At 42.9% G+C, this 15,018-nt stretch overlaps 1 protein-coding gene across 5 annotated transcripts in view; it reads right to left on the bottom strand.

Annotated features, from left to right (window-relative positions):
• PRKAG2 (protein kinase AMP-activated non-catalytic subunit gamma 2) overlaps positions 1-15,018 on the bottom strand; it is a 209,972-nt gene that overhangs the window by 41,919 nt on the left and 153,035 nt on the right. For 3 of the 5 annotated variants that reach the window (XM_041408424.1, XM_041408426.1, XM_041408425.1), the window contains one exon: positions 4,428-4,509. The exons of 1 other annotated variant lie outside the window; for it this stretch is intronic. In XM_041408424.1, coding sequence (XP_041264358.1) covers positions 4,428-4,509 — 82 coding nt within the window. Of the gene's footprint in view, positions 1-4,427; positions 4,510-4,768; positions 4,881-15,018 lie in introns of those variants that run through there. One more of the 5 variants, XM_041408427.1, reaches the window with a different exon arrangement.

Here is a 15,018-nt window from a genome sequence, read left to right as displayed (position 1 = left end):
ACCATGTCCCTTGGTATCTCAAAGCACATCTTGTGGGCAAAATACATTTTCTGTGTGCCAGAGCACATCAGCTTAAACAATCACGTAATGAATGTTTATTAGAAATTAATTACAGTTGCAAAACAATGGCTTAACTTTACCACCTCCTAACCCAAGCACTTGATCCTTCAGTCTTAAAACCCAACCTGCCTATTAACATGCATTTTATTACAAGCTTCTTTTAATTATTTTTGGCCCTAGAGTGACATCTGTTTTCATACCTTGATTCAGATATTCACTTGACAGCGGGAGGCTGGAAGGCAGGAAGAGCTCAAGAAACTATTTTTAATAAGACACAGTAAGAAAATCCACAGAGCAGGCAAGGAATGACCCCAGACACAACAGCAGTGAAGATGCAATTACTGGTGAAAGTCTATTTCAGGAGACAGCAGGTAACAGAAGAGATGCACAATTCAGAGAGAGTGAGATGAAGGCCAGATCACTACTAGGAGAGATTCCACTCTAATGCAAACTGTTTATCCAATGTCTAAAAGCTGCCTTGTGCAACAATCCAGAGAAGCAGAGTGTTCAAGAGGGAGCACATGGGTCCCATGATGCTGATGCTGCAACTGCTGCACACACTCTGCAGAATTCCCTTTTTCCAGACTAGGAATTGAGCACAGACAGAGCAGAAGCCTGCAATTAAATGAACTCAGTCTGCACAAAGCACCTCCAAAGGGGTTTGCAGGTGCTACAGAGAAGTAGTTAATTCTGCTTTCAGCAGCTACTACTGCATTACTCAAGGTGAGTAGAAGGAAGAGAATAACATGGATGAGAGGCAACATTGCAACAAAACTGGTTTCCAAAATAACATGCTAAAACTATACCCACTGAATCAATACACCTGACAGGCTGATTTGCTACTCTAACCTAGTTTCTCCTTTCAGAGCACAGGTAGATGTTGGAACACAACCATTTATGGAATCCCAGCTTAACAAAATAAGCTTGTAAGTGTAAATTATTAACTAAAGTCCTTTTTTATATTAGATCTTCAGAATAATTTCTCCACATCCTTTTCCAAGCTCATCATATCATCCATAAAAGAAAACCCAGAACTACTCTTGACTGATCAGAAGTAGAAATAATCTTACTCCAGACACATTATTGCACATACACTAGAGCTGAAAAGGAAAATCCATAATGTGTATGAAGATAACCAGTTTTTGATCATTTGTTACATTCATGAGAGGCCTCTCAGCACTGTATTTCAGGCTACAATGAAAAACTGCACACCCATCAACAGGTAGCTCTCACACTTTTTGAGCAAATATAGGCGTCATTCCCATCCAAAGAAATACTGAGCAGGATGAGGTCATTACTCAGAATTTTCTGTTTATTTTTAAGCTGAGCATTCTTCAGTTAAAAAGAGACTCTGGACTTCTTTTATCTGGGAGTTTTTCCTTTCCTGCACTGACTGCTGCTTGGAGGAAGGTCCTGTAGGGAGCCCTAAATAAAATAAATATCCCTGGCCTATGCAGTCCTTCTCCTGTGTGCACATACTGAGCCCACAGCCTGTTCCAGCCACGGTGCCCTGGTGTTGTTTAACATCACCTCACTGACATTTACACTTACACATCACCAAAGCAACATTATGAAGCCAGTCCTAGACAGAACCACTGACCCTCCAGTGAGAAGTTACACTGATCTTAGAGTTCAGCCAGATATATGAAGATGTTTTATGCTAAAAACATGACCAGCACTTCTCTCTGCAACAATAGCATCCTATCTAACACTGTCCATGCTAATTAGGAACAAAATAGCTCATATACACTCTTTTTACATAAAGAAAATTAAAATTGCTCTTCACTTGACACCACTGTTTTATTTAGAAGTCACACCATCAGGCCAGACTCTGCATATTTCATTACAGTACTACATAAATCATAAATCTTTCTAGCACCATTCTTTTTTCCAATTCACCCTCTTAATTAGAATCCAAATTAAATGAATGCCTTCTGTGCTTTCATATTCTCATTTGTGTAACCTTTGAGGAGAGGGACTAACAGATCCACTTCACATACTGGATGGCATTCCACAGACACACTGAGCCTCATTTTTCAGCTCTTTTTATTAAGCTCCCTATTTCAACAGAACTGCTGCATAATTTGATACACAAGATAGTTAGCAACTGTTGATGGATACAGAAGAGCAAGTACTCCCAAAGTAGAGGCAGTCAGGAAAGCAGCTCTAAAACAAGTGTTAAATTAGTCATTCAACCCACAGTTTTAAGCATCAGCAGAGAAACTTAAAGTTTGACAAAAGATCATCAGTTACAGTTTGGCTACAGCCACTCAATGAAACCTCATCAAGACTTCAGAGGTGTTTCTGAACTTCTGAGCACTCACCACCTGCTATCCAACAACAAAGTGAACATTTCAGATGTCTCTTACTCTCCCACCCCCAATATTAGCACAAACACAATGACAGCAACCAGTGCAGAAATTTAGGTCATAAAACAGGTACTGCAACTAAGCTGCATTTCCAGCTGCATCTCAACTTTCTGTGCTTCTCTTTCCCTGGGCCCTCTCACACAGAAGCACTCTGGGCAGCAGCTTTTGGTCTGACTCTCACTCACTTTTACTCACACCCAGGTTCTGAATACAGCACTCTAACCCTTTTACCCTTGGCTTTAAAATTAAGCCTAAAGCCAGTTTCTCATTTAGTCTGAAAGGCTAATAAGGTGACTGCTTCCTTTCAAAACCCACACCCTACTTTAAACTTGCTGTTAGCCATGATCTTTTGACAGGCCCCTGAACTCCTCTCACCCTCCCAGCCAAATGAATTAGAAGACAAAAGCAAAACAGAAGCTTGAAAAACATAAAAAAATGGTTTAAACTACTAAATTTCCTAAAGAATTCGAATTATTTTATTGCAGGGTTTTAGAAGACACACAGATCTTCACCCTTATCAAGTGTCTCCACATAACTCCACATTACACTTTTAAAAGTACAAAGGTGTTTCAAAACTGAAGGTTTGTCGTTTCAAATTTTTTTAACCTAGAGATCCTTTTCATATACCTAAATTTGTAAGATATTTTAAATAGATTTTTAAAAGGCTTAACTATTAATGATTCAGCAGGTTTTAAGAACCTGTATCTCACAGTAGCAAGCTTTATGTAAAAATAAAACAGGTAAATTGGTAACTTTCTACGTCTCCATAAGCATAACATGCATGCCTAACTAAAAACAGTTAAACAGTGTGAGGAAAAATAACCCTACAAGTTAGCAGATCCCCTGCACCAAATACTCATACTTAAGCATGTTCAAGATGCACAAAGGCACAAGTATTTCATTGCAATTCAAACTCTGTCTGGACTCCAAAGGAAAAAAAAAAAAAAAAAAAAAGGCAGCTCAAAGAATGCAATTGTTAAGAGCTTCCTTTTCTCACACACAGAAAGATGAAAATAAAAGGTGTTACTTTTCCAGACCAGTCCCACAACTGCAGGCAGCATGCTAGTAACCAAGAAGCTGCCTTATTAGCATACCAGCTTAGATATATCTTCTCCCAGAATGACTCAGCCTGCTATTTTCAAAGTTTTCCTTAAATATTTGTCCTACATTTTACAATAAGAGTTACCAACCACAGAAAAACACATCCCATGAAGTCTTAGCCACTCCACAATGCTGAGCATAGAGATTAAGCCATGCGTCCGCATTTGCATCCACTGAGCTAATCCTTTCTGAAAATGAAAGCTCGAGATATTCAGGATCTTTCAGAGGTGAAGTGGCTGCTTGGTGTAAGCTGGAGGAAAAAAAAACCATCCGTGCTTTCCCACAGCACGGTTTAGTGCCTGCGAGAGGGAAAAACTTGCCAGGAGTTGCCGTGTGAAAGCACAGCACGCTCAGAACTGCAGCCCTTCAGAGCACAGCGGAGAACAACCACAGAGCGCAGCCACATAAGGAAAATTCAGTGTACAGCTGCCGCTTCCAGCAGATGTATGCGCTGCCATAAGGAGTGGAAGCTTTACTTGAAAGAGCCTTCCATCACTGCTCTCAAAGTCTATATTTGGTATCGCAGACGTATTCCAGGAGAAGGGTTTTTTTTACGGGGAGGAGGGGGTGCCATGAAGGCAGCGGGACCCGGCCGGCGGCAGCGGCGGATCGGGCACGGCCCGGCGGCGGCAGCGGCACAAGGGCGCCGCAGCGGCATCGGGATCGGCACCGGGACAAAAGCTCCGCAGCGGGATCGGCACCGGGACAAAAGCTCCGCAGCGGGACCGGGCTGGCTCCGCGGCCGGCGAGGCTGCGACCCGCCCCGCAAGGACACGGCCCGGGCACGGCGCATCCCGCGCTCCCCGCCGGGGATCCCCCGCTCCCGCCCGGACCCCGCCGGCCGCGTGGGTGTCCCCGGCCCGCCCCCGGCCCCCCGCTGCCGCCGCGGATTTTTACCTTCATCTTCGAGCTCTAGTTTCTCCAGCATCCCTTCGGAGGCGGCCGGGAGCTGCAAGGGAGCCGGAGCCGCTGCCGCCGCCTGCGGGAGGGAAGAGAGGAGAAGGAGATGAGCATCCAGGCGCGGACTCACCGGCCCCGCGGCGGCATCGGGTCGGGAGTGGCGGCGCGGAGCGGGCGGAGGGGAGGCGGGACGGCGGCAGCTGCCCCTCGGCCTCCGCACACGCTGCCGCTCGCACACACCGCGGGGGGAGGAACCGGAGGAGGAACCGAGGCTCGCCCTCCCCCAGCCCATGAACCGCCGGGCTCTCCCCGAGCTCGCTCCGGCTTCCCGGCCGTGCCTCCTGCGGGCGCCGCCTCTTCCCCGCTTGGCGGGAGCGGCTCCCCGGGCGCCCGTTCACAGGACGGCGCTTCCCGCCACGCCTCGCCGCTCCCCCCTCCCCCCGGCGGAGAGATTGGTACGTCCCGTTTTGCTGCAGTCGAGCCCGTTGGTCAGCGGCGGGAGGGGGAGGGAGCTACCACTTCCGCGTGGAAAGGGGAGGAGAAGGAGGGGGAGATTAGTGTCCCGAGAGCTCTGCCGGGGTAGCCGCCTCTCGCAGCCCGTTCCGCAGCCTCGGTTGTTCTCCGGGCTGACCTGGACTAGAGCGGTGCGACTGAAGGTGGACCGGGGGAAACCCTTTGCTCCCCCCGCCAGCGGAGCTTGGTACGCTCCCGCGCGTTCACCTGCGAGGCAGCGGCGGGGAAACGGACGGTTCCACTGCGCCCCGGGGGGGTGTAAGGGTGTCGAGGGGGTTTCCCCTGTGTGTGACGGGAGCTCCCGCAGTGCGCCGCGCCGCTATCCCGGCCCCGGCGTGCCCTTTATCCCGGGATACCCGCTCTGTCTCGGGTACCGCCATCACGCGGTGCCCTCTATCCCGAGATACCCGCTCTATCCCCGGCTGTCCTCTGTCGGGATACCCGCTCTATCTCGGGATGTTTTCTGTGTCGGGATACCCCCTCTATCCCGGGGTATCCACCATCCCGGGGTACCCTCCATCCCGGGGTGTTCCCTGTTTCGGGATACTCGCTCTGTCCCGAGGTGCCCTCTATGCCGGGGTTCCCGCTCCATCCCGGGGTACCCCTCTGGGCACGGGCGCGCTGTTTTCCATGTAAAACAATTCCAGATTAAGTTACAATTCAAGATTATCCCGAATGTCGGCGTCTCCCGGGCGGGCGGCGCGGCTCTGCCCTCCCGGAGCAGCGACTTCACGAGCGATGAGATTTACTGCATCAGAGCCCCTGAGCCAGGCTAGAGCAGAAATGAGGAAATATTCGAAATAGATTCGTCATTTACATTTATTTTGGCAGTGTGGGAAAGCTCTGGCTGGGCTTCCTCAGCCGAAATGCGCAGGTCCCGCTGGCTGCTCAGGGAGCTCAGACACGGATGCTGCAGAAGGGGATAAAGGGATTATTCCTTTGGCAATGGCAGCTGACACACACGGATGGCGCTCCAAAGGAGTCGCAGGAGTCGTCAAGGAACATTTTAAACCTACTGGTCCCAAGGGGAAGCTCAGGCTTCAAAAGTTCAGCAAGCCCTTCAAGGAGGGAAGGTTGGTCGGACCCAGCACGGCACAGTAATGTGGATAAAACTCAGGGAAAGATGAAAGATAATGAGAATAAAACTATGATGGGCAGAGAGAGACAGAATTTATGGGAAAACAGAAAGATGTCTCGTAGTTTCTCAATTGCAGGAAACAAACTGCTGGTGACAGCTTTTTTCTTTTCCCAAGCTATCTAAGGACACTTTTAAGGATATAGGAGGAAGTGAACAATAGCCAGTTCTTCTTTACTGTAAAGATCCTTTGAAAAAAAAACTCTGAAATATTTCATTCATAGGTGTGTTTTAAAAAAGCTTCTAGGATTTCAGTAAATGTTCTAACTGACCAGTCACACAAGATAGCAGAGCAGTTCATATTAGTTTATAATATTTTCAGCCTACTAATTAAAACACTTTGGAAGCTTTTAATTCCTTCTGGGAGCTGGCTTTAAAAGCTCTAAATTATTTATCTTCCTTATCGTGTACCTTGATACTGATAAGAGTTTTTAACATCTTTTCTTAATCAAAGGCAGAGAAGAAGATGACATATCTGATTAGAAATAACTGCCATGATTTTGTTTCTTTTTATTTTAATTCACTCCCCATAATTATCTAGTAAGCACCAGCCATGAGGAAATACAACTCCGAGGTTTTTGTAGCTGGAAGTGACACTGAGACTTGAAAGGTGTGCATTGAATTTCACTGCTACAGAACACAAGATGTTTATAAGAAGTCATTTAAGCCTATTTCATGCTACAAACCCCAGAGCTCACTGCAAGATCAGAGTTTTACAGTGGCAGAACCTACATCCAGACCAAGAGTACTATGAGAAACTCAGGATAATAAAAAGGCAGTAATTTAATATACAACAGAGATTTGTAATGGAAACATGTACCATCCACACTGCTCAAAAAAGAAACCCAAAGGAAATGGAGAGCTAAAGGCTGAAACCCCATCCTTCAATGTGCCTGCAGTCTCACGATTTGTTTAAACCAATTTTGGAACAAGCTGCTGATCATGGCGTTCCTTTTGCTCCTCGCTTTGCATTCTGGCTCCTTTTGGCTTGTGGGCAACACAGTGAGTCAGAACAGGAAACTGATGCAGCTGAAAACCAAAGGGACTGAAAGAAAAGATTGGGCTTTATCCAGATCAGCTCCTGATCCAACTCACTGTTCAGCTGTATCAGCACTGGCACACGAATTGTTCAGGAGTGACAGTGGGACCACACCTTCTGGGAACAACACACTCTGAAATCAGCCTAAATCATGGTCAAAACACCATCCTGTTCATCCTGGACAGGATTAGACAAATTAAAAGATATTTTTAACAGTATTGTCTCTCTACAAACTCCCTCTGTCATTTTACAGCAGGATTACTGGCTAAAGATAAAGAAAAAAATATTTCTTGAAAAGGAGCTGTTATTTCCAATAGGGTGGTATTACGTCTTGTAACGTTTCCTACCTCTGTTTTGTGATTATTTGATTTTTTTGTTCTACTGCCACAGAAGGTTTCCCTGAACTATAACCAAGGGATTTATCCAAATTATACTTCAAAAGTTTGCTCTCAGAGTGTGTCAGGTATCCCAGTTTAACTGTTTGAGACACCCTCTGTGACAGAACAGTACACACTTGTACCCTAAATATTGCCAGGTGACAAATGCTAGAGAGAAAAGTTAGGAGAGAAATATGCACAAACCCAAAACTGCCTGAGTACATTTCTTCTTTGTCACATTTTTACAATAACGTTATTTATGCCAGAAAACATGGACCTACAACATGACCTTAATACAGCAGAGGCATCAGTCTTTGTAGACACAAAATGAAAATTCATGGTTGATACAACTGCAAAAGTCACAAAAGGTAGATGTAAACAAAAGAGATTTTAGGATTTCTGGGAAGGCTGGAATGTAAATTTTAATAGGTAACTGCTTACTTTGTCTCTGGTTGTTTCTTTAGCTTCCTAGGGTAAAGGGAGTGAGGAATGACTAATACTCTATGGAAATAAAATCAGTCCTATAAATTATAGATGCTCTTACAATGAATACATTAAAGCTTATCTGGTAATCTTTTTTTTTCTGATAATTTAGGAGATCTTTCAGTTCCTGTGTCCTACTGAAAGAATCCCATCCTTTTCATAAGCACATGCTGAGTATTTAAGTCATAGGGATGGTTCAGGGATGTGAACATCAATTAACATCAGCAGAAAATAATTTTTTATATAGTTTCCTGCCATCTTGCCTTACGCTCTTTGGTGTAAGTTTGATTCTGAGATGTGTAAGAGACATTTTAAGGAGATCTAGGAAAGAAGGATCATCAGTAACAGTCAAGGTGTGCAACCAAAGCCACAGCACTCTCAGCCTCTCTAATGATTCACCCAGATTGTCTGGGTGAAACAACTGCTAAAGGTCACAACAATATTCTCAAGGAAGGGACAGAGGTTTCTTTATCTCACTGGAAGGGTTTAAGAGAGGGTTCCACAGAGGTCTGTGCTCTCTCTAACATCACTCAGTGTTTCCACTGATGACTCAAGGAAGAAATAATGAATAACCTGACCACATTTTCAAATGACTCAAAGTGACTCAATGGTAAAAGAAGCTGCTCTTTTAGGGACAGCCCTAGAACTTAAAATAAACTTGAGAATTGCTGCAATGCTTTAAAAACCAGGGTGCACTTTGATATGGCTAAGTAGAGTGTGTTATACAATAATCAAATGCAAAAATAAAATGGGAAAGGATTGACTTCCAGCAGTCATGCAAGCAAAAGACCTGGGAGTGAAACTAAATGTGAGACTACAATGTCAGTTTCTTGGAAATTAAAGAAAAAAAAAGAAAATCACACTATTTACAAATGTGTTGTAGGTAAGACATGGAGCATCTGTGCTACACATTCCCTGGTTAGATGCCAGCTGGGATACTGCATTCAGTTTTAGGGATTAAACTCAAGAATGAACTAAAAGAGTTTAAAAAAGGGGAACAGCAATGATCTACACATTCAGAAAACATGACCTGTAAAGAACTTGGAAACTTCTCAGTTTCCTCATCTACAAAGGGAAAAAAAAACCAAACAAAAAACCCCACAAAACCAACAACCCCCTCCTCAAATAAACCAAACTAAAAAAAAAAAAAAAACAAAAAAAAAAACCCCAAAACCCAAAAAAACAAAAACCCCCCCCCAAAAAAACCCAAAAAACCACAACACCAGAAAAAGAAGACTGAAGGAAAATACCTCAACAGGCTCCAAACATGGTGTGTTTTTGCAAGAAGAAAAGTGATTAACTCTTCTGGGTCCACTGGTTATGGGATGAGAAGTTATCTACTTAGCCTTTAAAGAATTCTTAGGTTGGACTTTGGGAGAAGTTTCTGAGTATAACAGAAATGAAGCACCAGCACATTTTGCTGAAAAAAACCTCTAAAATCTCCATCACAGGAGATTTTTAGCAATGGATTTAAAAAAAAACCCATTTGTTCATTATTATTTCCATATAGTTGATTGTCTGATAGGGGAAAATGAATTTTTAATGTCCCTTCCAGGCTTGGTTTTTTTTTTTTTTTAGTTTCTATTTTTGTCCAATCTTTAGAAAAATATATATAGTCTTAGTATGGTAATTCAGTGATAATTCTTTTTATGTATGTTATGTACAAAACCCAGTTTACAAACCATCTATACAAATGTAAATTTTCTTTTCCCCCTCTCTTCAAACAAGTAGCCTTAATTCTGAAATAGAAATATTCTAAAGCAAATATTGTCAGAGTAATAATAAAGATTGCATATTTTGGTGACTGGATAGGAATAGAAAGAACAACCTAAAAAAAAGCAATGCTGCTGCAAATCACAAGTCTGTGTGGAGCAGACCTACTAAGGCATTACAACAAAAATGTTACCTGTGCTTTATTTAAAAATAGGCATTTCCAGGTAAATTCAAGGCTGCCCTTTCTCTTTCCTGATGGCTTTAATATGAATATGCTGGGGTGCCCCTGCACAGCTCAGCACTAAAACTGAATACCCTTCCCAGCTCTTCAGAAAAAAAAAAAAAAAAAAAAAAAAAAAAAAAAAAAAAAAAAAAAAAAAAAAAAAAAAAAAAAAAAGACTACTTACCTTATAAAACCTAATGGATTGAAGAGCAACAGAAGGAATTCCCATCTAAATGCAAATCAAGGCAAAGCCATTTTGAATGCAAGAGTAAACTACAAATGGTAATTTTCCCACCATTTGCTACTGCTCCCTACTACAATTACAGTTCTACACAACTGAAGTAGTTAACAACTCTTCTCCTGATGAACTGTCAAAGAACAACTTACAGTTTTTCCCAAATGTATGGCATAAATATGTTTTTTCTCTTGCAATCTGTGTAAAATTAATTTAGAACACTTTCTGCTTATTTTTAGTTTAATTTAGCCTGGTTTGTGAAGTGGAAAAGGACAAGTTACCAGGAAAAAAGACAAAAAAAAAGGTTTCATCTGCTGGTTAAACTGTAAATTAAACTGCTACTTTTTTTTTGCTAGAGTGTGGTAACTGATACTGGTGGGTTTAGGACAGCTGAGAACACTGGAATCACTGAGGCTGAGGTCAGGATCCCAGCTTGGATCCCTTCTGGGGCTGGAAGTGCCACCTGTGTGCGAAGGCTGGCAGTCCCTGAGTCTGTCCAGTGTTCTGGTCTCACCTCAAAGACCTCAAAAACCTCAGGGTGACCAGAGCAGCTGGGCAGGAACTGTAATTTCTACCATTTATTCTAAGGAAACTGCTCCATGCACCAAATAAACCAGTGAGGAAGGGGACGCCTCATACAAAATACTGGATTGCAGTTTTTATTCCCCATATCCAGAAGGAATGTAATAAAAAATTGCTTTAGTCTTAAAAGGCTTTTGAAATACCAAATGCTACAATCACGTCTGTGCCTGGCATGTGTAAATGAAGGTGGTGGCAGCTCAGATTTTACAATTTGTTTAGAACAGAATAACCAAGCCCCATAAAAAGCCTGGCACTGACAATGTTCCCCTCTGAGTCCTTACTGGATCCAGCTGGGTGCTCTGTCCCTAATCTGATGAGTCAGGGACACAACTGTCCCACAGCAGGTATCTATTCTAAATGTATTTCCAGTATGAAGAAACTCCATTGATTCCATTTCAAAACAGCTCAGACAGAGCTTGCCACTGCATAACAACTCTGCCCTGGAAGGATTTTTTTACTTCATCCCAATCTCATCAGAATATGACTCGCCCAGGGATCCTGAGCAGGAGTCTTGTGGCATGAAATACAGAACAGCTGTATATTGCTTTTACTTTTTCTAACAAGTAACCAGCCTCCTGCTACAGGTGTCCTCCCACATAACAGCTATGATATTAATTACTTTACAGAGTTAATTATTAGTGATAAGCAGTTGGGGATCTTTAGGAGGTAAAATGGATAACACAAATGTAGCAACAATCAATTTTAGCCAAATCCTAAATAAATAACAAAAATTTTTTAAAAACAAACAAACCTCCCCCCACCCCGCCAAAAACAAAACAAAAAAAGAATAAAAAACATGGAGTGCATGCTGCACTGAGAAAGATGATAAAATAGACAACCTTCATTTCTATTAAATCCTCACTGCAATACTGAGTATTGGAATTTGCTTACCCTGGAGATACATGAAATAAATGTGCAGAGAGATTCCACGTTTTTAGTGTTGAGCCCTTCCTAAATATTTCTGTTTGGAAATGAACTTGAAGTTTAATCCCAGTGAGTTTTGTTCCTGACTTAATTGCGAAAGAGAATAGATTTACAGAACTTCCTTTGATCTAACACCAGAAACCAAGAACCTGTGTGGCACACAGTGTCCTCCAGCTCCTCAGTTTAAGGCAAAGAAAAATGGTCCCAGTGAGAGAAGAGTTAAGCACTTCTGAAAAATAAACTTCAAAGAAAGTAAAATATGAAGGAATAAACTAGATCCCAAGCTAAACTCCTAGAGAGAAATCAAGGCAGGAGTAGAAAAGAGGCAGGATTTGTTTACATAACCTCTAATCTGTAGCTGTGTCTGATCCTGTATCGCTCTGCTACTCAGATAAGGTGGAGTTTAGAGTCAAGAATATCAGAGGCATTCTCTGTTCAAGCCCTTGTGGCCAGCATTCCTTCCTCAGATTACTCATGTTGAGAATAGGTGGAGTCCAAATCACAATTATCAGTGAGACACGTTATTAATCAAACAGCCACACAATTTAAATTCTGTCCTTCTGAACAACTTTCAAAGAAGTCAAGTACTTGTGAGCAACTAACCTGAGTTTGTTGTGAATACAGATGTTACAAGTGTTCTACCTGACTGCAAACACAGGGATGCCACTTAGTTTTAATCTCTTCCAGAGTTGTTAAGTGTTCTTGTCTTAAATATTTGTTATTGTATATGATCAAAAAGATGTACTTCAGCTGTTTTTACACATATGCTAGAGTGCTCCTTAGGTTCTTTGAAATAGGACCAGCCTCTCATCACACTCAGGGGCTCAGGTAAGGGCAAGAGGGAATTATTGCTGGAGAGAGCTGCAGCAATCAGGTACTAAGCATGATTACAGTAGATATTTTCTTGTGAAAAATGTACTTCAAAAAAAAAATAAAGCAAACAGAACAGATTAAGATATTACTAATGGTAAAACATAGGTACACATTCACTAATTTAAGTGAATGGGAAAGAAGAAAGTGAGCCCACATGGATGTGTGTCTTCATTTGCTGGCATTAAATACAGGATTATTCATGTTAGTTAAAGTTATGCACTTACTTAAGTACTTTAGCTGGATTGAGGCCAGAGTACTGATGAGTAATCTGCAGAACCAAGGCCACTGAGAATAACAAATGAAAAAAAAAATACTCAGAGCCAAATCTGATTTAAATAAACACATTTACTATCTACCCTTTTGCTTTCTTCATCTCAGTGTTATATTTCAAAGCTCAGTCATGAGTAGTGAGTCCACTGAGTGAACACTTGTTACACCAGCTTTCAGTGATATTTTTTAAACTTAAAATGAAACATGTTTCCCCTAAAATAAGCCTGAAATTAGTTGATACTACACTTAAGGCTCGAGTAAATATCACAAAATTCTAGTAACCAAATTGTAGTCTATCATCAAAATGTAATTTTAGAATCACAGAATAATTTGGGTCGGAAGGGACCTTAAAGATCATTTTATTCCAACCCCCTGCCCTGGTCAGGGACACTTTCCATTAGACAACCTTGGCTCAGAGCCCCATCCAACCTGGCCTTGAGCACTTTCAGAGATGGGGAGTCCACAGCTTCAAGCCCAGTGCCTCACCACCCTTACAGTAAAAAAATTCTTCCTAAAATCTATTTTAAACCTTCCCTCCTTCAGCTCAAGACCATTTCCCCCTGTCCAATCACTACATGCCCTTGTGAAGAGTCTCTCTCCAGCTTTCTTGCAGCCTCTTAAGGCCCTTGAAGGTGCTCTGAGGTCTCCCTGAAGCTCTCTGCTGCCCACCCTGAGCAGCCCCAGCTCTCCCAGCCCATCATTCTCACAACCATCGGCAGCTCCGAAAGGCTGAAATCAGATCTGTCGAACCAGGGCATCAGATGTAGGGCAGAGTTACAAAGGTGCATTTCTGAGAAACTCAGACAACCTTCAGCTCAGAGCTGAGTCACCCACAACCTCAATAAAACTTAGAGAAATTGGCATAGACTTGGGCTGAACAAATACTCCTCTGTGGCACGAGCTGCCGTGCCACAAGGTGCAGAAAAGGAGCAGCTGCTACAGGTGGCCACTTGTGCAGTGCCCATCACACTGGGGATCCCAGGAGGGCTCCAGAAGGAGCTTTTGGGAGCTCTCTCAAAGAGGCAGGCACAAATAAGGATGCCTTTTTTTCACTGCAGTTCTAGGAGGACTTTGAACACTGAGGAGAACTTCCTTGTAGCACTTGGGGCTTGTGTGTTTGCGTTAGATTTCAAGCCCACCCCAGAGCTGACAAACTCGAGGCATGAGTGCTACCAGGGGCACCACTCAGCCTTGTGAGACCTGTTATCTCTGTTATCTAATAATAGTAGCTGCTATTATGCACAAACAAACCAATATATTAATAAACCTCCTTAAACACAGAGACTACAGTTGGCCTGTAATCTCCAAGTAAATTAATTTTTGACTAAAAGCTGTTTTTCAGATGGCAATGAATGTGCATAGCTTGAGGAACCTATCCCTCTTCCTGAATTCATTCCAGATGTACTGCTGATCACTCCAGGCCTTGTTTTTGTGTGCTGCTTCTTTTTTTTTTGGTATTGTTATGCACAAAAGAAATCTGCAATGACAGCTCACACAATGGATACCTTCCTTCTGCCATGCTTGTTTTCCCTTTTCACAGCCTCTTAACTGCATCCTTCCCTCATTCCAGGTACACTGCCAGTGAAAGCAGACTGTGCTCAGTGCTGCTTCTGTGGTTTGACACCCTCTGGAAGGACTCACACAAGGGCTGTGCTGAGCAAGAAACCTATCAAGCACACGAGCTCAATGTTTCATGGCTACAAACAAGATCATAAAGGGACATGCAAATAGTGGTAAGGCTTTTCCCTCTATTCCAGGAAGTGGGATTGAAAAAAAAAATTGAAATTAGTTCCACACTAAGGACTAGGGATACACCTCCAGCAAGCCAGCCCCCACGCTCCTGTCCCTGCAGAGCTGCTGGAGATGCAGATACAAAGGTTCATTCATGGGCACTGGGTGCTTTCAGTGTGGAAATGGCAAATGCTGGGTTCATGGCACGTAACCTGAGATGCAGATTGAGTCTGTAGTTAAATGTCTGAGAAGAGCTGAAATTATTTCTTGACATGCCTCCCTGGGGCTCAGAAGAGCAGCCGACTTCACAGTGATCTTTTGTGTAAATCTTGATGTGCTCTGAAAACATCAGGGCTTCCTGGACACAGTACAGCCTGCAGCATGAGAGCCTGTTGCTACAAACTTTAAACACAACAGATTCTATCTATGGTTAGCTTATCTTAAGCCACTTGTAGCTCCTGTTCAAAAAATATCTGAGTTATGTAGAACT

Source organism: Onychostruthus taczanowskii, unplaced genomic scaffold (genome assembly GCF_017590055.1).
Source record: "Onychostruthus taczanowskii isolate IOZ18803 unplaced genomic scaffold, ASM1759005v1 scaffold3, whole genome shotgun sequence".
NCBI classification, from domain to species: domain Eukaryota; kingdom Metazoa; phylum Chordata; class Aves; order Passeriformes; family Passeridae; genus Onychostruthus; species Onychostruthus taczanowskii.
This window is presented reverse-complemented; position numbering and strand designations above follow the sequence as displayed.